The 26,523-nt window shown below is 39.2% G+C and overlaps 1 protein-coding gene across 1 annotated transcript in view; it reads right to left on the bottom strand.

The window, feature by feature from the left end:
• The window catches only part of dcc (DCC netrin 1 receptor), a 245,886-nt gene that overhangs the window by 101,256 nt on the left and 118,107 nt on the right, over nucleotides 1–26,523 (bottom strand). The window contains exons 8-10 of the mRNA XM_041960176.1: nucleotides 8,959–9,118; nucleotides 959–1,113; nucleotides 170–318 (exon numbers count right to left, since the gene is read on the bottom strand). Of these exons, the coding sequence (XP_041816110.1) occupies nucleotides 170–318; nucleotides 959–1,113; nucleotides 8,959–9,118 (464 nt within the window). The remainder of the gene's footprint in view (nucleotides 1–169; nucleotides 319–958; nucleotides 1,114–8,958; nucleotides 9,119–26,523) is intronic.

Genomic DNA, 26,523 nt, shown 5'->3' on the forward strand with positions numbered 1-26,523 from the left:
AAATAAGGCATTTTATTCTGTAACACAACATCACTGGGAAGAGCAAGTGTAACTGATTCCAGAAGCATGTGTGAAACGTGTGTGTTTCAAAGTGACTGAGTTATGACTCTCAGAAAAACAAAAGGACTGGTTTTCTGACGGGTAGCATGACTGCAGTGATGGCGCTGACCTGTTCCTTGCCAGACGGGCTCTCGGTCCACAGCAGTCTGTAGCCCAGGATGGGGCCGTTCGGTTGGTTGGGAGGCTCCCAGCTCACCTGGATGGAGGTGGGTGACAGAGCCTCAGCTTGGAGAGACACCACCTTGCTGGGAACCTGGACTGTAGAGACACACAGAGACAACACATTGCTCACAAACACTGATACCGCTGATGCTACTACTACTGCTGTTAGCACTACTGCTACTAATACTCATTCTACTGCTACATTTGTACTGTACATTTACTATGGTGACAGAGCATGGATAAAAAAAATACTGTTTGAGTTGTTATTGGAGCATTATATCGAAATGATAAAAAAAGTGATGAGAGGCGCAGCAGAGACAAAGATATTCAGTTTTTTATTGTCTAGTATGGGTCAAGATCCAAAAACAATGGATCCTACAGGATGACATTATCAGGGTTATTTTTTCAAACTGATCATGAAAAAATATATAAGTAACATTTTTATTTTAGTGTGTGCGTGTCTGTGTGTGTGGAGGTAAGTGTGGCCATGTATTATTCATGCTGTGGGGACATTAATCTGCTTACACAGTCACTTTATGGGGACAAAACACAAGCCCCATAGTGTAAATCAAAGTTTTTTGGTGAAGACTTGGGGTATGGTTAGGTTAGGGTTAGGGTTAAGGTTAGATGAGCATTAGTTATGGTTATGATTAGGGTAAGTCTCCAGGTAATGAATGCAAGTTATGTGATGTCCCTGAAAATGATGGAAACAAGATGGTGTGTGTGTGTGTCTTACGGTCAGGTTTGGTGGTGATCCTCAGGGGGGCAGAGCTCTCTCCTGGCCCCACATCATTGTAAGCGATGACTCTAAAGCTGTAGCTCTCCTCTGGTTTCAGGTTGGAGACTGTCAGCTCCAAAGACTCAGGCTCTGACACGTTCACTGACCGCTCCCTGACACAGGAAAACAAATCAAACAAACAAATTACTTTTTTAATTTCCACAATATTTTTTACACACGTATTATTTTTTTTATTATTTATTTAATTTTCTTTATTTTTTTAATTATTTAGCTTATTATGAAAATCAGACACTTTTTAACCACTCCATTTAAATAAGAACCCGTTTTTATTTTTTAACAGCACAGATAATTGGAGATGTAATCTGTGTAATCCTGCAGTGACTGCAGCTAATCCTCATATTCAGGCACCTCTGCAGCCTCTCAGTCTCCAACTAATTACCAAATCACTGAAGAGACAGCTGTTAATGTTTCCATTGCACCATCAGATGCACACTGTGGCTTTCTCTGCTCAGTTCACTTAGAAGACAGCCGACAATGACAAGATTGAATTATTTTCATACTAAATATTGGAGACATTTTTTTAAATTCCTGCTCATAAACATGATAGGAAACTTCACTTTTTTCACTTTTCTGGGTTAACTCACTGCAGCTTCTTGTCTTGATTTTATCCAGCGAGAAGATAAGATAAGATCAAATTTATTAATCCCCAGCTGGGGAAATTTGGTGTTACGGGCAGCATCAACAAATAATAGCAAATAGCAAAGGCAAAAGAAAATAAAAAAAATACAAAATAAGAATATACAAAACAAGAAGTTGACCATGTCTATGTACATTTTATACAAAAGAAAATATATAGTCATTGAAAAGTGCTTCAGAAATATTGAAAATATCCCTGCTGCACAGGGATTGGAAAAAAAAAAACTGCACATGGTTATGGAGATATATTTATATATATATATATATGTGTGTGTGTGTGTGTGTGTGTGTGTGTGTGTGTGTGTGTGTGTGTGTGTGTGTGTGCCACAGTGGAAATAAAAATATGTATGCATAGTGTAGTATTTAAGGAAAAAGCAGTGTAGTAGTGTAAAGTTGTGACACTGTTTAAATGTAAATAAAAACAGAATGCAATAATTTCCAAATGAACTTAGCTTCCTGACTATAGTTTTACAAAGTGTTCCCAAACCCATGCTGTAATCTCCTTTATCCAATCATGTGTTCACAAAGTGGTGAACCTCAATTCATCCTCACTGTGAACCACTGAGTCTTTCCAGGATGCTGCTTTCATACCTAATCATGATCCTATCACCTGTTACTAATCAACCTGTGGAATGTTCAAACAGGTGTTTTTGAGCATTCCACAACTTTCCCAGTCTGTTGTTGCTCCTGTCCCAGCTTGGTTGAAACATGTTGTTGGCATCCAAATTCAGTCTTGTTTGCTAACGATAGTCACCAATCCATCCCAGAGCCAGCTGGTTTTTACTGACATGTAAGTTGGGACTGAGCTCACACCTGGCAACCCCATGATAGACTGAAATATGTTAAGTGGTCTTTAATTGCTAAAATAATGGATTTTGGACAAGTAAAAAGCCCTTAAAACATACTTCTTCAAATAAACAATAACATTAATTTATTTTAAGCCATTTCATAATTTCTAAGGGGCTTTATCCTTTAGCCCCCCTAATTTATGCCAAAACCTCCTTAAGACCTTATGATATTAGAATCAATTGATCATGCAATAATTGCCCCAAATTTTGGGTCAACCCTTTCATTTCTACCAAGTAAGAAATGGATTTTTACTACTTTAAACCTCTTAATTAACACACAAACCCCACTGAAAACCCATTAATCCTGTAACACTCACCGTGGTACTGATGATGGTCAAAAAACATGCCATTTTTGATAGACCATTGCAATGAATTTTGGAGATAAGGTTTTGCAGGATCTATCACACTGCTGGACTGTCAGACGGCTTTTCAGACAGGGAGACACCAGACTTTGAAGATTTCGGTTGTATCCTTTGCCGTGTTTATGCAATAACTGGATAACTTCTGAAACAGGCTGCTGTTTTCAAAAATAACCAAAAAGACCAGTATTATCCATGAATAAATTCATTGCATTTTCATAATTATCACACTTTTCCTAGTACTAGCAGTCTGTGAATGTGCTGCACACTGGAGTATCACAGATGGAACGCTGCAGTTTAATCAGTTATTGGGTTGCTAGGTTTGAGCTAATAACACTTGAGTTTCTTTAGAAAAGATTAAACATCTTTTTAGGTTGTACATTAATGGATTTAATGCTTTTTCTTTACCTTTAAAAAACATTTTAAATTCTTCACTATATGTTACATCAATTCATTAATCCATGCATCCTCTTAAAATAAAAAAAAAATCTCATTAAAATAACATTCAATGAGCAAGATAGAACATATAAATCAGACAGCTTTGAGGTAACCACAATCATCTGCCCACTGTCTAATGCCCACTGCAAATTTAACGCAGTCTAGTTAGATTTCACAACATCTGTCTCTGGACCGAAGAGCTGGACAGATAAACTCAGCAGCACATATCTCAATATCATCATCATCAGTAGCAACAGAGAGACACAAAGGTTAAAGAAAATACAAAATGTGAGTGGAGTTCTCAGGGTTTATGAATCCATATTTTCCTCTGAGCTGCTGAGTAAAAAAGCAGAAAAGCCAAGCTGGATGTCAAGTTAACCAGCAGGTCTGTTCTGTCACACAGTGTGATTTCTCCTACCCTTCAAAGGCCACAGTCAGAGGTTATTCAGTCGTTTCAAAAACACATAATCCAGAGACACAGAGAACGTTTTTCTCTGCTTATTTTTTTACTGATTGCTTCTCATCTCTCTGGTTCTTCTTCTTATTGTCTCTCTGAGAGTAGGATGGGCAGAATCTCTCTCACCTCATTCAGTTTCTAATTCTCTCTTTACCCTTCTGTCTGTCTGTTTTACCCTATCCTTGACCTTGCACATTCCATACAGTTGTCAATTGTGGCATCCAGAAATCCATCCTTAAGCACACATGAGTGCACTTGACAAAAAAAAACAACTTCCAACAAGAAAACTGATTTTCAAATGATAAATTCCATCCATATTAGCTTCCCATCAACCAATCTGTGTCATGAATAAATTACACAAAAACGTGAAAAATGCACTGGGAAAATTGACACATCAAGTATATTTAAATCTCTGAAGTGAAGACCAGATGATACTGATCCAGTTTGAATACATCTTAGGAACATGAACCTGACTTTCAGAACATTACACTGACAACAGCTGTGTCTATTATGGCAGCAGATGTGTCAATGGCCACAATTCTAAAAAGTCTGGATTACATTCATTAACAATGGTTTTAGCCCTGCTAGTATCATGTCTCTGTCGGCCGGTCCACCACTTTGGTGCAGACTGAAATATCACAACAATAATAAAATGTACCCTAGATAATGTAATGGCATCACTGAGTCTGACTTTTCCTCTAGCACCAACATGGGCTTGCCATTTGGGACTTTGAGTGAAATGTGACAACGAGATTCTCAGTGGAATGCTAATCCCAAAATCCAGTGAGTATATTCCAAAAAAAATAAAAGGTTTCAGACACTCAGATGAAGGTTCTGTGTTGAAATGGGTAAGTGTTTTTCTGTTGTGATGTGCATCACATAAAAAAGTGAATTGTGAGTATTTTGGATTGGTCAACTTAAAAACTTGAGATATGCTACTTTTCTATATTTTTTTGGAAAATGTATTAACAAATATTGGACAGATTCCCATGAAAAGCTTGCAATGAGCATGTGCCGTTTTGAAAAAAACAAAAAATGGCCCAATGGTCATTCAAGCATCGTCCCATCGCCGGTGGTATCGACCATTGCTTACTGTAATTCTGTTTGAGAAGAGTTTTAGTGTTTTTGCCATATGCAAACAGGCACAGTACAAAAAACTACAGGTTGTTAAGTGTCAATATTTTGTTTTGACCTTGCTGTTCTTCTGCTATAAGGGTTTCAAGTGTGTAAAATTGGTGGCAATTGACTTTCTAAGGTTTGATGTGAGGGGCTGGAAGTGGAAATTTTGAGTAGATTATTTCTAGATTCATTGAGTAAACATGTTATTTTATGCAGAAATCATTTGGGCTGGTTTAAAATGCTATGGTGGAGGACTCCTCTCCTCTGTTGCTTTAGAACAGATTGTAGTAAGTTCTGTTAATATTACAAGGGTATTTATGATCTTTGAAATCAGTAATTAACTACTTTAAAACTAAATGTGTCTCATTCAACTACAGGGAAGCAGCTCTCAATCTATTGTGTTCCTGCTATGCAACTGTTTAAACCTGTCTTTTCAACCAATTTTTGCTAGGTGGGTGCATATTTATTTTTGCTAACTTGACCACGGAGCCCTACACTTGCAAAACTGATGCTAGAGGGCTACTCAGCATGTCATAGTCATAGCATAGGTGCCTGACCACGCATCCATATGTGACAAGTTGGGAGAACATGTTGGGTAAACATGACAGACTTGTCAACACTCCTGACCTTCAGTAATTTACTTTTCCTTCCCACTGTCCTCTGATTGAAATATTTTCCCCTAAATCTGTCATATTTCTAACCTTTCTCAAAACCAAAGAAAACAAATTAGTGTTTCTACATTCCCCTCCAGTACAGCAGGTGGCAGTATGTAAAACACCCACGAAGAAGAAGAAGAAGAAGAAGAAGAAGGATGGAGGGAGTACCTGCCAAAAATTTGTGCAAGTATCTCACCAACTGAGAGGAGGCTTACCCATACGTGATGAGAGCAACGCTGGTCAAACTCTTTTTGTATAATATGGCACACAGATTTTTATCACACAGAGGAAAAAGCAACAACTCAGCAAAGCATTCGTGTGTCCAAGAGGCAATGATACATGAACTGCCAATGACTGCATTTAAATTGTGCTATCACACATAAATACACTAAGTGCTGAATTTATATGCCCTTTATTCTGTTGGTACATTTCACTGTGTATATATTATTGTTTATTGTTTAGTATATTTTCATTGTCTTAGTATATTTTCATTCTGGTATATTTTTAATTGCATTTACAAATATTTTTATTGCATGTTGGTTTATTTTATTGTAGTTATCTTAATTTTATTCTTTCTAATCTTTCTTATCTTTCTTATTATCTTGTTTCTAACATGGGGGTTGCAATGAAAATTTAATTGACATGTCATGCTCAATGACAATAAAGAATCTTGAATCTTGAATCTTGAATCTCGAATCTTTAGTGATTTCATTTCAGTAATGTAATCATCAATGTAATTTTCAGGGTGTTCACAGCATTTCACGTTCAACCAAGTATCTGACTCGTAACTAATGGTAGCCACTAAATGTAGAAACTAGCTTACCCAGTCGTTGATATTTTTAAGCTAGTGGCTGCCCTGTGGTGATTTTAGGATTAACTATGTGTAGTCTTTAAGGGGATTTAAAGGGTATGTGGACAGTTGTAGGGGTGGTGGGGTGGCCCAGGGAGGGGCACTGGAAAATTTGCTCTTTTTTTCCAAATCCCAGTGTTAGCAGGTTTACGTTACACCTGCTTAACGTCATCATGTTAACATGCTTCCTGACATTAGCATTTAGCTGCCACTGTCACACTGTTGCTAGCATGGCTTCAAGTCTTGTTTAGCATTCAGTGCCAATGCTTTTTTAAATTATTGCTTCTGCACATGGCAACTCAAGTATAGTCAAGGTTAGGGAAAGAGAAAGAAAGAAGAAGAAAGAAAAAAGTCATAAGTTATAAATCTGTAACCAGACATGGTCTCCTGAAACACATGCTCCTTGACAGTCATTCAAAACTCCACACCTTTATTTTCTGTCTCACAATATATACAACAGTACACACTGTAAATCATGAGGTGCTGATCTGTGAACTAAAGATGGAATTCAGGGGATACTGGGCTGATGTAGATGTCAGAAGGCTCTGTAGTCCTCTGAATCTAGAGTCATAAAATCCATTGAGACCGAGGTGTAGCAAACCAACAGCTGGTCCAGCTCTTATGTAAATTGTCTTCAACAACTTCCTGTCATAGGCTGGAGGCTACGTGTATACCTGTGGAGTGCCTGTGGACTTGTGATGCCATGTTACTGCTTAACTGGGTCCAGAGCGCCAACATCTGGTGTGGTTTATATGAAGTTTATCAAAGAGCTGGCTGCTGTATGAGCTTGATAATAAGATCATCTGCTGCTTTTGCTACTGTACTTTGCCATGTAGCTGTTACCATGTGTGATGACGCTTGTTGTGATTGGTTGAACCTGTTTCATCACAGAATGAAATATAAAAAAAAAAAAAAAGTCAAGCACAGTCAAATACAAACTAAGCTTTGTGCTTCATTCAGGGATATGTTCCAATATAAAAAATCCAATACATTTGGAAATACATTAAATATTTTTGCTCATAAAAAATGGCCAGAAATACAAAATGATGGTATTGATGCATATACTAACATATTCTGAAAATAATAAAGACAATGACATGCCTATGAGATTGAAAACTCATATTGTTGCCCATCTAATTCATTCTGTTTTCCTTCTCTTTCTGTTTTTGTTTCTTTATCTCTCTTCCTATTTCTATGTTATAGTCAGTGTATTTCCTGGAAGTCATTACAAAAATTGACAAAAATCTCACCCTCGCTGTCCCTTCTCGCCATTTCCAATTCTCCTGTTCTCTCATTTTCTGTAAGTTATTAGTGCTGGAAAAACCTACGTCTGTATAGACAAAATCTCTGCCTTTGTTCCTTCTGTAAGTCATTAAGACTGCCAGAATCTCACTGTCATATCATTTCATGGTGAAACTTCAATGGGTCTTTTGTGCAGCGTACCGTTCAGGACCCTAAAGCACTGCAGTCCTGTCAGTCCCTAAGGTAACAAAGCTTAAAAGCCTGGATGTGAAAGCCTTCAGCTGGAGCCCCGTCTGTCAGAGTTTCCCATTTAACATTAGCAAGGGACTCACCAGTATGTAATGCTTTTTCTAGTAAACATTCAGAGCTGCTGTGTCCAACAGAGCTGCCATCAGAGGAGGTAAGTGCCACCTGTGATATACTGACGGACTGTATACAACTCTAAACCATCAGTCCCTCGTCCCCTAACTCAACAACATGGAGCTTCCTGTTATACAGTATTGTGGTTCACACATGTACAAGTTAGTTGTAATAGTTAATCGTGCCCAGAGGATGAACCTTAATGACCCGGTGATACACTCATTTTCCTCTAGCTCTGAGGAGCTGAAAATGTCTCAACAATTGAACAGATTGTGATGGATTTTTGGTACACACATTCATCATTCCTTGGGATTCAATGGAAATTTTAATTTGTCCATTTCTTCCGTTTAGACCAAACATTTTAAAATGGTCACTGATTTTTAGTTTATTTTGAAGTTAGTTGTTGGTGTCCATTTCACTGTGTCTTCCTTTGGTTAAAAATGTGATGAATTTCAATTTTCCTGGAAAACAGGGAATCTTTAATGGTGACCTCATCGGTTAAATCTACCACAGTGATGTCATGTTTGTTTGAATTCGCCAAGTTCAAATAATTTCACTCGCACTTTTTTAACACCTGTAACTCAATACCATGGTTCTGATGTCCCTTCAGATGTGTGCTGTGGATCCTGAAAATACCTAAAGCTACACAAGTCATCATTATGAGGTCATTTCCCTTCAGAGGTCAGCACCACAGAGTGATGTAAAAACACCACAGTTTGAAAGTGGTGTTAGAGGTTAACACATTATGGGTTCAGGTATACTATATTTGATCATTTCAACTCAAATGTGATTGTTCATTCTGTTATTTTATTTAAATTATTTGAGACCTTAAAAAGTAGAAATATTTATTAGATCACCAGAAAAGAGCAAAGATTCAAATTTTGAAAAAGTCCACATGGGCTTGTGGGTTGTTCTGACCTCCAGTTTGAGAACCTCTACCTGACGGGGACAAAGAAAAAAGTCCTGTCTTACCTCTCGACTCCATCTTGGGAGTAATAAATTCCATAGGTCTGCACAGCTCCTCCTGTTTCCTCTGGGGGGCGCCAGCTGAGTCGAACAAATCGGCTGGACACTAGGACAGGGACCAGGTCGCGGGGGGAAGAGGGGAGGGCAACGCCTGGGCTGGGGGACACTGGTGGGGGATCAGAGGAGGAGGAATAAGTCAAGGGGGTGCCAGAAGGAGCAGGAGGAGGACGAGGAGGAGGTGTGTGGGCGGGTCTATACTGAGTGGTTGTGGCATCTGTTAACAGTTCATCCAGGGGAGAGGGAAGGAGGAAGGAAGGGAGGAGAAGCAGAGACAAGGACGAGGGAGATGGAGGGAGGAGGTGAACAAATGAGGTGGAGCAAAGAAAAAATGAAAGGAGCAAATGAAAGATGAGATGAGCAGATAAGGAACGGAAAAGATGTGGAAGAGACAAGAAGGAAGAAAAGGAAGAAGAAGAGTGGTAAAGAAGATCACAGGCTAGAAGAAAAAGCGGCAGAGCATCTGAAGAGTTTAGTCATCAATCAACAGGTATCAGACTGCTTCCTGCTCACATAACATCAAAGCTTTTACTAATGACTGACAGTTCACTGTTGCTGGATTAATTCAGACATTTCAAACAGGGGAACTTCAAAATTAGCATTTTGTTTGTTTGTTTTCTTGAGTGGAGTTACACAAACTCATACAGCACGTGGTTGATTCTCCATCCTGGTATAATATGAGTAATTCGTGAATTGCTTACAAGGTAAAATTGAGAGACACATGAGCAACACATCCTAAATCTTTGAACCAATATTAGCTAGTGATCGGATCTTAATATGCAAATTAGGTAGACAAAGCTGGCTGACTTGTCACCAAGGCTACTACTGGTACATTGTGTAAGGCAAGGGTCACATGACAGCTAGGGACATGGGCTACGTGAAGACGAGTAAACTACTGTTAGTGAATGAATTGCTTTTGTCCATTTTAAATTCTGGTGTGTCCAGGCCTTTACTGGAAGAAGCAGAAGCATGCTAGCACTGGTGCTAGCTTGCTTACCACTGCCAGTTACCATGGTACTGCATGTCCAGACTGTACTCCCACAAAAAAAAAGGCTGTATCGCTCATTTGGGGGAGCAGGTTTTTCTGGCCCATACATTTAGATTTATTGAGTAAGAGTAAGAGTGATGGAGGAATTATTGTGTGTATGTATGAACGTATGGTTGGGTTAAACAAACAGGACTTTCACCCAGGAGAAAGCCCCTGTCCCTGTGTTCTTGTCAGCATTGACTTATTTGAATTGAAGCAACATCCTTACATTCGTTACAGTTAAATTATGTAACAAATGCACTTATTTTAAGCCAAAACATGATCTAACCGAGAAGTTTTTTTCTTACACCTAACCTAGTTTTGCTTCCTAAACCTGACCAAACTGCAACTGTTGCACTGCTTTAAAAAGCAGTTTCTGTTTGATACTGCAGTTGCGCCCGTCGGAGGTACTCTCCAACGATCATGTATGTAATCTGGAGAGTCACTGGCAAACAACCCATTCTGTCATTTAGGTATGAGGATGTGTCATACATATCTACCCTTTCTCATTTGTTACAACCCCTGGCATCTTATACAGACATACAAGGCCCCCTTTAGTGTCCGTATAAACGCTCCGGGCTTTTAAGTCGCTCCACTGTAAACACATCTGGTGCAATATTAGACGCCCACAGCAATGATCTGTCTATCCAACACATTCTCATCTCAGCGACGCACAAAGCCTTCATGCCAGAAAGCCTGTCCAGCATGTGGTTAATGTTATAGTTGGTTCGATTTAGTCACCAAAACTACTTGGTTAGGTTTAGAGAAGATGGCTCACTTTTGGTTTCTTGTGGGACACAAATCCTGGTGTTCTGGGTGAAAGTTGTGTGTTTGTTTGTCTCATCCATCCACTGCAATTTCCTCCATTTGCAGACTTGCTCACTCTTTATACTATATCAGTGAAGTCAGTGAATAAGACTTGAGCTTATTAGCCTCAAGAGCTTATGAGACAAGTTAATCAGTCAAAAAAAGTAGACCTTTCTCAGTAGTGAGTCAGACAGTTTTGAACTAGCTTCTTCGGAGTTAACTAACTAACTAACAAAGTTAACTATCAACCCTATCAAAAAAAATGATGCTGTGTAAAACTATCAGTATTAATACATGAAAAAGAACATTTTGCTAATCCTTTTTGACATATACTCAACTGAAAACAGTTAAAAAAAATACATTTCATATTTCACTTCATAGATGGATTTGAATAATGCTTGTTATGAATTTGATGGCTGCAACACGTTTCCAACAAGACACCTGTTTGGATCATTCCGCAGGTAAACAGGTTGATTAGTAACAGGGGAAAGTATCATGATTGGATATGGACATCCTTGAAAGGCTCAGTGGTTCACAAGCCAGGGTGGAACGAGGTTCACCACTTTGTGAACACATGATTGGTGAACACAGCTTGGGCTCTCCTCCATTACAACCTGAGAGATTTCCAATTTATCATCAGGGTCAAAGGTTGTGACTGTCCACAGAGTCTTTAAATGCTTTTCTCTGTCTGTACATGTCAATAAATCTTCACCGAACACACACACATACATTTCACACTTTATGATGTGACACGAAGGAGAAAACAGGAGAAGATGGAGGAAGAAGAAGAAGCAGATATACAGGAAGTAAAAAAAAAAAGGGATGAGGAAGAGATGAAGGGCAAAAAGTAGAGGAGATGGGAGGGAAAGGAAAGAAGAGAAAGAGGAGTGTGGCACAGAGGAAGAAAAAGAAAACAAAGAACTGGAGATAAAGGTGGAAAAATAGGAAACAGGTAGAGGCCAAGGGGAAGAGGAAACAAAGAAGCAAGAGGATGAGATAACAGAGAAAATGACAAAGGTATGATGGAAGAAAAAGAGGAGGAGCTTGGGGAAAGAATGAAGAGGAGGAGAAAAGGGAGAGAAAAAGAGAAGTAGATGGAAACAGAGGAGCGTTAACACACCTCTCATCTCTGTGAGATGAGATTTGGGATGTGAAGGGCGGATTCGTTCCTGCTCGATGACCCAACCAAGATGCCAAGCAGGCACAGAGCAATAAAGCATCACTGTCTGCCAAAAATAGATGAGCAGGGTGAATAATGGAGGCAGACACCACAGAATAAGAGCTGGAAAACACTGAGAGTGCTGAAAATTATACTGCAGTCTGCCTAACAACAAATGGTACACACACACACACACACACACACACACACACACACACACACACACACACACACACACACAGCGCTGAGGTTTCTACAGCAAAGAAATGTGATTTTTTTTGAGTGTGAAATAAAAAAATACATATCCAGAGTATTGTCTCCTGTAGCTCAACTGATGTTGAAAACATGTACAGAACAACAGCACAGTAAAATAAGCATGCTTACGCTCTTTTATTGTGTTAAAAATAAAGGTACTTTTGCCACCTGAACATTTACACATGCGTTGAACCCTGTCTGCGTTTACATGTAAAAGAATAGTCAGTTCAAGTCAGACTAATATTATAGTGCTATATTTAGTTTTGAACAGAGTTTAAAAAATAAAGAAACACAGCAATTATATCTTCAGGTTTTCACATATGAGTGCATCTCTGTATCACAATAAAAACATTAAAATAAAAACAATAAGCAGAGAAAAAAGTGTTGAGTTTCACGTCTCTATAAAGTGGTGATAACGCAGCTTGAAGTACACAGAGCTACAGTGGACAAGAGACAGTGGAGGACAGTGAGGTTATGGCCTCTCTCACATGCAACGGACACACACACATCAATTTTGTCCATCAACTGGTCATCATCTGATCTACCTTAATGGTGACAGTACCAACAGTATACACCTGTTCACATCAAAGCAACGGGCTGCATATATCTTATGTGATGCTGCTAACTTCAGTTATTGCTGCTCTCTGTTAACAATGCTGTTGCTACTGGTGCTGCTAACTGGTGTTACTGTTACAACTATTACTACCAGCCTACTGTTACTGATACCTGTTTCTGCTGCTGGTAACTTAGCTACTAATGAGGCTGATATCTGCTACTGCTGCTGACATTTTCTGTTGCTGCTGCTAACTTCTACGGCTGCTGCAAACTGCTATTTTTGCTGCTAACTGTTAACTGCTGCTACTGCCGTATGTCATTGCCACCGCCAGGAACTGCTGTCACTGCTAATTGTCATTTCTTGCCGTTAATGTCCACTGCTGTCAGCTGCTGATGATGCTGATATCTAATACCGATGCAGCTGCTGACTAATACTGCTTGTATTCTGTTTCTGCTGTTTGGAGCGACTGCAGCTACTACTGTAACTGCTGCTGCTGCTGTTAACTGATATTGTTGCTGCTAACTGCTATTGCTGAAGCTGTATATGACTGCTGCTACTATATATATAGCAGGATCTCATTAGTTTCCTTTGTGCAAATGAAAAACAAAAAAAAAATAAAACAACTTTAACTTTGTTCATACTGCAAGAGCTTAAATACGCCAATACAGATTTTGCTGTCTTCCATGATAAAACAGTAAAAAAACATCAAGACAGACCTCTGATATGTACAACAGAAACCTCTCTCTTGTGTTTTGCTTATAGATGTTCTCCATATCCCTCTCTCCCTCATCGCCTCTCTTTTTTTTAACCTCTATTTATGCAGAAGAAGACTGTTGAGCTTGTTCACTCGCTTCAGCTTCACTCTGTTTCACATTCATTCTGCCTTTCTCGCTTTCTGTCTCGGCACTCAATTTCAGGCCTCATTTCAGCCAGCTGCCGTTAAAAACGCCCGCACTACACAACACACACAGGCAAACACACACATGCCTGCACACACACACACATGCACACTCCTCTCTGCCCTCTAGTTTTAAATTCCTCTAAAATGGATATTCATTCCAATAAATCTCCACCATTGTGGGTGAGTGTGTAAAATCTCTAATATCTTGAGTGAGTGTGTGTGTGTGTGTGTGACCTAAGTGACCTGAAGGTGGAAACTGACTTTAATGGATGAAAGCTGAATAAAGGCACGTAGACACACAGAAAAAGCAGATGCCACAGGTCGAATGGAATAAACTGCACAGGAATCCAAGAGCATTTTCTTCTGCTATTTATGTTTTGTATATTTTTGCTGAGATATATAAAAGAAATCTATTTGATTGACCTGACTTGCCTTGATGGAGCTAGCAATCTTTGTACTGATGAAAGTGATATTCATCTTCTATGATTCTGGTAGAGATGGTATACATAAAACAAAAAACCCGTCGGACTGTTCATTTACTGTCCCACGAGGCACTGTGAGGCACAGAGTGTGTGTGTTTCTCATTTGTTGTAAAAGCTCTCTGTGTGTTTTAAAGCTGCTCATGACAGTGTGTGTCTGTGTTTGCAGTAATTTATTCTGAAAGCTCAGAGTGTATATATTAATTTACCCTGAAAGCTGTGGGTGCTGTGGGTGCTGTGCACTGACAGCTACACATTGTAAAAACTGTGTGTGTTTGTGTGTGTGTGTGTGTGTGTTTGCGTGTGTGTACATCATTTTCAGTAAAAGCCTTTTGTTACAGAGAAGTAATTCTAGGTGTCTTTCTGTCATGCGACATGGCGTTGTCCTGATGTTATTACTGTGAAAGCAGGAGAGGCAGGACACACACTGAACACCCCAAACACACTAAAGTGACCTTAGAGAGCTGAACAAACAGCCTGATCAGCCTGTAATAATCAGTGGTTCTGAGCAACGATCCAAGCTCTGAGACCACCTCGGCATCAAGACAAGTTACTAACCTTAATACACACCAGAGTGTTGTTAACACACTGCTTTTTCCTGTAAAACACACCTATGTTGACATTCAGCACAAAATAAGAGACAAAAAGTCCAAAATGCCATACCTGAAGTAACAACAAAATCCTCACTACCAGAGCTTCTATTGAAGAGACATAAAGACATAAAGACATCTACGTGTATAGGCTACGACTAATTTGCAACAGTAAACAACATAAGAAGGAACTGGTCTTAATGAGCACAGCTGCACAGTCTCACAATCTTCAGACTTAACAAATATGCAGAATATTTATAATGCAATTCTTACAACTAGTTTTCTTACCATTACACTCATGATGACTAAAGCATGATGAGCATTCCATGGTTAAGGCATCTCAAAACACTTGGTAAAGGTTCAGGAAAGATGGGGGCTTTGGGTAAATAATGAAAAAGTCAACAATGATTTGAAGTGTAAGACACTTTCATGGGTCATTTCCTTCTTCCATATTTAACCAAAACCATTTTTTTTCCCCTAACCTTGACCAAGTGTTTTAACAGGATTTGAGGTGCAAGAAAGTTGCATTGGAACAAATGTTACCACTGAGCATAGCTCAGGCAGCAGTTATGTGTCATCAAAAAAGTACCCGGCACACCAATTAAGAGGCAAATACACAGAACATCCATTAAAGCTAGCCATGTGAGTGGGTGAAAACTGGCCGTGTGCTATCTTTGACTTGAATGCAGGAGACTTTTCTCAATTGGAGTCATTTGAGCTTTGACTAGTTGACTAATAATATGTCTTACCATTAAGTGAGTTTGTATTTTAAACATTTTTGTACTTAGTATTAAGAGCTGATGTGTGGTGAAATGTGTGTTTACCAGGTGATGGCAAGTTGGCATCATATTTCTGTATGCATGATGGCCTTGGATCAGGACTAGGCATTATCCATCATGGGTCATTTTCAGGTTACATCACAGACAGCTGTAATGTCGTTCAAAGGTCACCGATTATGACGGTCAAATTTTAAACTGACTGAATTTGAATGCAATGGTGAGGGGAATATCAGGGAGTAATGCATCATAGCCCCGCTATATCTTTGACATCTTTGCTCCAGTCAGCTTGGGTTGCAATGGTGCAGAGGGACTCTGCCACTAACCTTAGAGACACTAATGCCAGGATCAAAATCACAATATTTTAGCCTTAAAGATGGTCACTGTGTCTGAGTAGGTGATCAGCTTTTCTTCAAGGTTCACCATAAATGAAGCAAATAACATACATTTTGCACCATAGGTAGCATAAGAGGTCATTAAAATCAAAAGGGTTCACCATCTTAGGAGCATGAGGGGTATCAGGACATTTCATGAAAATGTATAGTTGAGATGTGTTGCTCTGGACCAGAGACTGAATGAATGTATTATATGAACGACTGTGTGAAACCACATTTATCCAGCTTCATCACACTTCCTCTCATGGTATTGTCTCAGACTCTCTGTGCTCTCTGGCAGATGTGAAACCTTCACATCTTATCTCTACATTTTAATTTCTGATGTGTTGAATAATTGTACTACAAAATCATGGACTGACAGCAGAAACTAAAATGAAACATAGCAGAGAGTTTAAGATCTTGGTTGATTTGATCAAACCTTTGCAGACATGTGTTGGATTTTGAAGAAAATGGAATGCATAGTCTGTAGATTTGTCACCAAATCAGGTATGCATCAAACTAGACTTATATATTAATATATAGCGAGTGCCTCACTGTGTGGACACAAACAAGCAAGGCTCTCATGTCCTTTAGATCTAATTGTTTGGGAGCATTGCGGTTTCCTGCAAAGTTACAGCGACACTGGACAAAGACAGGCAGAATACAAATAACTGTTGACTGACACAGTTGAACCAAAACTGTCTGTCAGCATGCAAATAATCAAACATTTGAAATGCCACCAACTGCACGCTTCTGTTTGTGTGCCTGTGGCCCACTATAAATAAATAAAGGAGCAGGAGCTGTTAACACAAGCTGGAGATGTCCAGAAATTATCCACTGCCCTGCATATATGAGAGCATGCTTACAGCAGTCATCCAGGAATGATCCCCTGCCCTGTCTAAGTGGGCACAGCATACAGCCGTCCAGGAATTATCTACTGCCCTGTATAAATGAGCAAGCGCTGTGATGAACGAGCCTCCACAGCTACAGAAAGCTACTGAACTGTGTCAAATGAAAAGAATATGAACATTAATAGTGTTTTTCCGACTGCTGCAAAAATGTAGTCAATAATGACCCTACATATATTAACACTGAGCATCTTATTCTGTGACAGCGTAGACTGTCCTTTTAAAGCACACGTGCATCTGGTGTTAAAAACTGAAACAATTTCATAAAATCCCTCACATTTCCTGGAGTTCAGCTCTCTTTGAGCAGCAGGATTCATTCAATAACTGAAGAGGACGCACAGACACACAAGTGTGGGTTTTATTCACACATGCACACACCTCTTTCTTCTTCCTCCTGCTGAGTGATGATGAAGGGGCTGATGGGAAGGTGTTTCATCACAAAGGGGATCAATGTTGGAAGTGACAACACACACCCATACAAACACACACTGACACACACACACACACACACACAATGGTGACACATTTAGGTGTAGGCGGTGAGGTACAAACCTCCAACCTCTAACCAATCAATAGGCGAGGACACACACACACACACACACACACACACACACACACACACACACACAAATATGCACACCCAGACGATATGGATGACCTTCTACTTTCTCCGATCGATAGAGGCCAACGTCACAGAAATATCAGAACTCTGAGAGGAAAGAAGATAAATATTTCCCTCTCATCTTCCATCTATTCCTCTTTCTTTTGTGGATTTTTTGCTGAACAACAGATATAGGTAGAGAGATTTTTAGAGAGAGATTATTAAGAAAAGGTTGGAGTTGAGAAAACAAACTACAACAGTGAAAAGTCACAACAATGGGCAGGCTCTTTATGCACATCGACTGCAGAGAGAGCCAAACCTTCATTTCTAATTTCTTCACTTTAGAAATTTGATCATGTTCCAGTACAAGCCTCTCATTCTAACTGACCTTTGTTTTCATTCACTGTTCTGCACTGATGTTTTCACATTAAAAGCCTTCAAAGGGGATCTCTCTTTCCTGGTTTTATTGTGAAACAGGTGTTAAGTTTCAATGACAGTAATTTAACAACAATCAGGAAAACGGCAAAAGTAGAAGCAACTGGAAAACATCAGTTATGGTTTGTGCTGACGTCTAAGAAATATGTTGCAAACAAGGTGAGGCCTCTTTCTCATCTTTCTGTGTTAGGGTTGCACAGATTAACTGATACATGTTGCATGACTGAAAAGATCTAATGCTCCAGTTGATTTTGTTTCATTTTTTCCAACATGTTATGCATCCATTTCTGTCTGGGAGTGAATATTGGAGGTTCAGTGGGGAGTTAAGAGCAAAGTTGCACTCTGCATAATTTCGGGGGCTGTTCTTTGATGGACCAGAAAAAAAAAACACCTGTCAACTTGAAAGCTGGTTGGGGACCCTCTAGTCTCCAGGGTGTATGTGTCCCATTAGACTGTGTGATGATGAAGCAAGTACTCAACAGTGCATCATGGCCCCCGTCAACAAAACAAAAGTAGATGTGGAGTGTCGCACTTTCCAAGAGGAATGGAATCCAGAGGATTGTATGAGCTGTCTTCACAGTGAGCAGTGGAATCATAAAATGTGCTAGTGGCACCACAAATGTTGCTTCTTATCTGTGGAAGTGGTATGTGTGCTAACATTTAAGTTATGGAGCAGAGAAGTCAATAGGCAACATCCACAGCAAATGCAACTCCCAGTTCAAGTTAAAACTGTAAAACACCAAATTCAGAATGCTTTTTAATGATGTTTGATAAAAATAAATTGGAAATTCTTCAAATTATCAACAGATAAATCAGTCAAGTTTTTGATCAGTATTTTTTTCACATTTTATGATAAGAAAACATTACAGAAACAAAGAAACAGAATCTATATGAGTGAAGGGAAAATTGTTTGTTGCTTTTTAGTTTATAGTTTATACTGGAAAACTGAGTAAAACTTTATAACTCATGAACTTTATGATTGTCTTACAGCTGGTGCCAGTACTGTCTGTTTGGTTTGAACACATGGAGACATTAAAAAAAATCACATCTTCAGTGGAACAGCTCTAATTTAGGGTCACCTCTGTCCACCAAATTCAGAATGGACGACATTTATCAGGATGACACCGACCCAAGAATTGAGCTTCACAACACCCAGTAAGCAGCGTTTTAGTGACAATAATTCCCCTTAGTGACTGATGAAACCACTACTAAACAATTGTTTGTTTTTTTTCTGATTCATTTCAATCACTTTCATGACTAACAAATTTATTCAATTCTTCAATTCTGATTCCAAATGAATCAAATCCTATTGCCGTTGCTATTGGATCTACCCTGTTCTATTCTATATATACAAATATACAGTTAGTATGAATCTCAAAGGCTGGTTTATGTCTGCCTCTCTTCCTCTATATCAAACAGGTTTCATTGAGCAGAATTTCATTAAATTCATCCTCTCAAGATGCTTTGAAGTGATTTCTGGGCATCGCTGGGTCACTGCTCACTGCGGATTGAAATGACACTCAGCGGGCAGATTGTGGCTGTGTCCTGATTTGTTTTGTTGTTTTGAAGGGAGTGAGTCAGACCAGCACCTGTCTGCAGAGAAAAACCTCTGTCTGGAGGAAGAGGAGGTGGATGGAAGAGAGAGGTGTATGAGGAGAAGGAAAAGCCAGAGAAAGATGTGGAGGCAAAAGGAGTGGTGGTGGGGAGGAAGAGAGAGGAGAGAGATGGTCGGGGAAGGGGAGGGAAGATTTAAGATGAGGTGAAGAAGACAGGAGGCAGAGGAAGAAGACGAAAAAGGAAAAAGAGACTACTAGATGGAGTAAGGAGGGAAGATCTGCAGAGGAACATCTAATATTTCAAAGTAAATGTCATCAGAGCATTGATGCAGTGATGTGCTGACACGTTTCTTTCTGATTATTTTGACAGAATATTGTGGAAAAATCACCGTTTATTCAAACTTATAAAAAACATTTATGTGTACAAATACTGACGCTTTTCTCATGCGGCATGACACACCAGGCTTTCAACTAACTCCACTGTAAACCAAGAGCAAGGTGTCATAGTATGAAGAGCAAGAAACTTAGCAAATGGGGCGTATGTACGAGTCAAAGAAAACCATGACTTTCACCAAGGAGCCCGGGGTTTGTGCTCCATGTGCAACCAGAAGTGAAAGATCTTCTCCTAAACATAACCAAGTAGTTCTGATGCCTGAATCTGTTCAAACTGGGACCAGTTCACATGAATCACGTGTTAGAGAGGCTCTCTGCAGGAAGGCTGGGATGAGAACGTGTTGATGCCTGGAGCAGTTGTTCTGGTATTTAATATTGCCACAGATACAGACACTAAAGAGTACCTCGTCCGTCTATATGAGACATCACTAAGTGGCTGTATTTGACATTCTGGGAATGAGAACGGGTTGGAAGTGTTTGAGTGCCTTTCAGCTTATTGTTCTTTAAAGTCCACAGCTTTTCTGTTTTAGTTCAGTTGCACTGATCTCAGCTGTGTCACTTCCCGCCATGACAGCAGCTGGATCTAGCAAAAACTCCATGGTACACTTCCTGCCACAAAGTTAGTGACTGGCTCGAGAACATAATGAAACATTTAACAGCTAAACAGCCAGACGTTTTTGTTAAGAGCTGGTTGAGATCAGAAACAGAGCTAGATGTTACATTCATCAGGTGGCCAGAAACTGGACTCCGAGTGACAGTGCTGCTTCCTGTCTCTTATCTATCTATTGAAGACAAATCGATGGATATTACTCCTATGTCATACGGTTTGATCAGTCAACTGTTTATAGGAGACAGTTGTTGGAAAAAGACGAAAAAAACAATGGAGTGGATTGTAGTGTTATACAGCGCTACTTGTTTATGCACTGCTTTAGCTTTGACATCCACCAAAGAATTGGTGGAGGTTGCATGCTTGCATAGACTAATGTCCAATTAGAGAAGTAATTTTTCCAATACAAGCAATGAATATGAATGCAGCATGATAACAGATTTATTGGTCAGTGTGGATTTCCAACTGAAGTCACACACACAAATGCAAATAGACAGAGAAATATATAGGTTTGGCACATAAAACATTTTTACCACATTGTGTTTCTTGCCTATGTCCTCAAGCACGGTTTTATGATCATGTCTGTGTTTTATGATCATGTTGTTATAAAATGTGCTCTCAGTCAATCCGTGAATGTGTTAAAGAGATGCTGTGCGATTAGTGATTCATATTTAAAATTCACTACATCTGCAGGGCTTTTTGTGTTTAGGTCATTTAAAATTGGTCAAATGGTCAGAACACACACACACACATAAATGTACACTGTTATTCTTTCTTTTGCTCTCAGGCAAACACTTAATATGTATCTCTACCTGTCTCACACACACAAACACAAACACACACACCTACACACACACACACTCATCTGGTCCTCACAGGGTAGAGGATGGGAGAGGAGAAGAGGCTATCATCTCCATGGCAACAGACAGGCACTCCCACACCCCTACCCTCCTACACACATACTCTGTTCGAGAGTGGGGGTATAGTGTGGGGTGCATGCATGAGTATGTGTGTGTGTGTGTGTGTGTGTGTGTGTGTGTGTGTGTGTGTGTGTGTGTGTGTGCACAAAGAGAGAGGAGATGAGGGAATAGAAGTATTTCACTGTGTGTGTGAGAGATAAGGTGTGTGTGTGTGTGTGTATGTGTGTGTGTGCGCGCGTGTGTGTGTGATGGGTTTGCTAAGGTCAGACGCACACTGTGGAATACAAATCTGTCATGGCTGACACACTTCCTCTCTCTCTCTTCCTTGCCCTGCCCTTCGCTTGACCCTTCTCTTACTCTCTCTTTCCTCCTCTCTCTCTCTCTCTCTCTCTCTCTATCCATCCATATTCTCCCGCTATCTTTTCTCTTCTAGCCTCAACAGAATTGTGTTTTGCGATATGATGTTTTTGTCTAATCCTCTTTATTATTCTCTTGTCTTCCTCCTCCTCCCCCCATCGCGCTCTCTCCACCCATCCTGATCCTGATCATCTTCTACCCTTTCTCTTCCAGCAGTGATAAAATGATCTGGGATGACCGTCTCTTTCATTCCTCGTTCTCTCTGCTGATGTCACCTTACTTAGAGTTGGTGAGAAGAGAAGAGCATGAAAAGAAAAGGAGAAAGAAAAGATAAAGGGACAGCATGAGAAGAAATGAAGTAAATACTTTTAATTACCTTCAAACAATTTTTCTTATGTCTCATACATTGTTTTCTTTGTTTGTTTTTCGTCATTATTTTTATTTTTATTGTTTTAGAATAAGCTATGTGTCATATAAACATTGAACATTTTATTTTGAAAGTCTCACAGAATCATCATGCTGGAGAATCTTTTATCTTTTAGTTCATTTTATTGTCTTTGTTTTTTAAATGTGTTTTTTTTTGCAAAGCACTTTGTAACTGTGTTTTGAAAGGTGCCTTATAAATAAAGGTTTTTATTATTGTTATTGTTATTAATGATGATCAGTTAATAGTGTTCAGTGCTGCTTTCAGAAGCCCACATTTTGGAGCATTCATAGAAATGTTGGACACAATCCAAACTGCTGAGGTCGATCACTATCAGCAAACAGGGTCCTGAACTGTTAATTCAGACAGTAGATTGAGGGAATACATGCTGGTGTAGGAATGCAAGGCTGGTGTTCAATCTTTTAGCCTTTTAGTGCTAAAAACAACCTGTGATGGCCCTTAGCCATCTTGTGTGTTCTTGTTGGCCTGCTTGTGCTCCTTCCCCCCCAGGTTCTTCTTGTCTGGCTCCACCCACCTCATTGGGAGATTCACCTCACCTGCAGCCTCCTCTATATAGGCTTGGCCCTGCCAAAGATGGCTCTCTCATCAGGATGACGTGTGCTTTCCAGGCACCCCAGCGTAATGTTGTTTGGTTTTTGGTTGTGTTCTTGTGGCTCTTTTGCTTCTTTGTGATTTAGTTTCTTCTTTGTGTTGCTTGTGTAATAAATATTTGGTTAATTCAACTGGTTGCTGTGTAGTTCTCCCTCTTGTTATGCTCCTGAACGAGCTGGGCATAACACAACCAAATTAGCCTTTTCTGAGAATAAGCTTTACAGGAATAAAACACTTTTACAGACAAGGATCCAGACCTAACGCTTAAAGGAAACTGGCTCCTATTAATGCAATTTGCCATTGTTTACTCAATTAAAGGTAATTTTGACAAATACAGAGATTATATATCTGAGGCATGAAATGATTACGAAGGGAAGAGCAGTGTTCGATATTGTTTTTGTAGCCTTTGTCATTATGGACAAGTGAATATAAATAAAAACAGAATGCAATCATTTGCAAGTGAACTGTTTACAGACAATGGTTTTAAGAAGTCTTCCCAAGAACCATCAATATCCTGTGCTTGAGAATGACTGAGCCTATCGAGGATGCCCTTTCATGTCCAATCACGATACTATCACTGCTACCAATGAAGCTGTTGACCTGTGGAATGCTGTTGGAGACAACTTTCCCCGTCTTTTGTTGCTCCTGTCTCGACTTGCTTGAAACATGCTGCTGGCATCAAATTCAGAATAATTTTATGTTCACAAAAATCAGTTAAGCTGATCAATATATTGTCCAACTGTTTTCAATAGAGTATATGTCAAAAATGATTAGCAAATTATTCCATTTATATTTTACACATCTTCCTTCTTTGGAATTGGTGTTTTACTTAGTTATTGTTTTTTGCATGTATTAGTATATTGACTTACTTTTCCTTCCCATTACATGGAAACGTTTAGTTATTGTATAATATTGTGCAATGTTGTATTATTAGTTAGCTTTTGCATGGACCCCAGGAAGAGTAGCTTTTGCTCTGGTAACAGCTAATGATGATCCATTAATAAATAAATGTCCCTGTATAAATCCTTTTGTCAATAGTCGTACAGAAAGAGATACAGCTTTCACAAAAACAAGAGTAGAAGAGGAAGATAAGAAAAGAAAATGGAAAAGTGGGAGTGCATAACAATGCAGTGATGACAGAAAAGAAGAAAATGAAGAGCAGCAACATGTCTCCTAAATGACATTCTTCATTTGGAAGAAGTAACATTTTAAGAAAATGTTTAAAATCAAGACAAACTATTTTGATTAATGCAATTAGAAAATGTTGATAGTGAACGTATCAGTAAAATGTTCACAAACGAAATACAAATCATAGCAACTAAAGAATCTTGTCAAACCATCTTTTCTTTTGCATTTTTGTTTCCTAAATCTAACTTCACGTACCACTCTATGTGAATCTCCAGTGTCAAACTTGTCCAATGGTCTCCCCACCATCCATCCTAACCTTAACCTTAATTTAGCTCCTACAATACAAGGGTTCTTTTGAGAATGATAGCAAATCCAAATAGAAGGATCTATATAACAACTGTGTCTACATAAAACAGGATAAAACTCAAACTCATGACTTACAGCAGAGGCTGTCTGATCAAAGATTAAGTGAACAAATCTGACCTGACATCTAAAGCTTTTTGATACTCTTTATTGATTTTGGTTGTGACCCAGAATCACACTGTGACCCAGTTAGGCCTCCATCAGGACTGAGATAAAAACCCTGAAACAAACAAAACTCAACAAATACTGTCTCTACTCAGATGAACGACCAGGGGAACAACAATGACGACAACAACACACAAGCTTTACATGATGGAGTAACTTAAAACTCATCACCCTCCCAGTTTGCAAGGAAAATACCAGTTCAGTGATCATTGTCTTTCCAGTGATATACTCAAGAACAAAGCTTGCACATGCACGTTGACCTGGACGTACTGTCTGTCACACAAGGGTGTGGTTTCCACTTGGAAAGAATGGGATAGAGCTCCCTGACTTTTCAACTTCCAGCCTCACATTACCAGGAATTTGACAAACGAAACACTGTCTGATGTCCTTTACTCAGCTACCAAAGAACTCAAGGAGCCTTTGCAAGAAATAGTCTCATACATTAAATCCAGTTTTATTTATATCCCGTTAAATCACAACCAAAGTTGTCTCAGGACACTTTCCATATAGAGCAGGTACAGACGAATCTTCCCTCATGAGCAAGCACTTGGTGACAGTGGCGAGGGAAACCTCCTTTAACAGGCAGAAACCTCGAGCAGAACCAGGCTCTGGGTGGGGGGCCATCTCGTTCAACAGGTTGGGTTTAATAATCATTTGAGCTCCATTTTTATTTCTAGTTACTATTCTACTAAAATGCCGGACCTCTCTATCAGTCGAAGATAAATCAAAGAACAGTGTTCTTGTTGGTAAAGACAGATATATAACGAATAATAAATCAGGTCTGTACCAATGAAACATCATTACCAAACAACCAACCATCAAAATACATTTTCAGCTTCATCATAGCTCCACACAATCTGATTTTTTGAATTTTGAAATGAATCAATCCAATAGAAGTCCAATTGTCAAATCATCTTGAAGCAATTCAATCAGAAAATGAAATAGAAAATGACATGACAGGTCCAAGTGAAATTAAGACAGGACAGGTGAGGACAGCACGCCAAAGAGTAAAAACACAGGCAAGTCCAATAAAAACATCATCATATTCAGTGAAAGACAGCCGACTGACAAGCTGCCGCAAATGAAACGACTCAAAGAGGGAGGAGGGGAAAGAAGAAAAAGATAAGGACAGATAAAAGGATGGAAAAGCAAAAGAGCCAATTAGCATTAAAGAATGAAAGAATGACGAATGGGCACAAAGGGGAAAGGAGGATGAGGGAAGGAGGAAGGAGGGAAAGAATGACTGAAAAAAGAAAGAAAGAAAGAAAGAAAGATGGTTGGAAAATAAAAAGATAGATAGATAGATAGATAGATAGATAGATAGATAGATAGATAGATAGATAGATAGATAGATAGATAGATAGATAGATAGATAGATAGATAGATAGATAGAACAGCAGCACCTTCAAATGCATGCAGTGTGTGTCCTGACCTTCAAAAACTGAAACACCTTATACATTTCCAATTCAGACCTTTACATAGACAACACACATATTCTCTCTCTCTCTCTCTCTGTCTCTCTCTCTCTTCTTCTCACAGATTCTTAACTAGAATCTGTGAAAAAATGTAATGTTATAAATAATCACCAATAATCCACCTCTTTTTTGCCCTGTGGATGGAGAGGTTATAAAATATAAACAGGTGACAGAAGAATAAACATCAGCTGTCCAACATGAGAATATGAGAGAGAAAGAAGGAAGATGAATGGATAGATGGAAACTAATGGACAGAAAAAGAGAAAGATACAGATGAAAGAGAAAAGAAGAGAATGGCAGGATGAGACCAGGGATAAACACTAGATCAAGTCCTGATCCATCTTTAGATCAGATCCAGCCCAGGATTTAACACAGACTGCACTGCAGAGCGGTTGAGAGAGGAATGAGGAGACTGTAAAGCAGAAAGATGGGGGGGTAATGTCTTTCACTCATGTATGAACATACACATCAGATATATACACCATCAACCTCTCTATAGCTGTCTGTCTCAACACTTGACAACACAAACTGTTCTACTGAAAATGAATGAATGAAATAAGATTGCAGAATAGGAAAGTAAAATAAGAAAGTACAAATGCATGTCAATTTCCACACAAGGACTTTCTGTTTGGGAGGGGGGTAATAG

Source organism: Chelmon rostratus, chromosome 19, assembly GCF_017976325.1.
Source record: "Chelmon rostratus isolate fCheRos1 chromosome 19, fCheRos1.pri, whole genome shotgun sequence".
Lineage (NCBI taxonomy): Eukaryota > Metazoa > Chordata > Actinopteri > Chaetodontiformes > Chaetodontidae > Chelmon > Chelmon rostratus.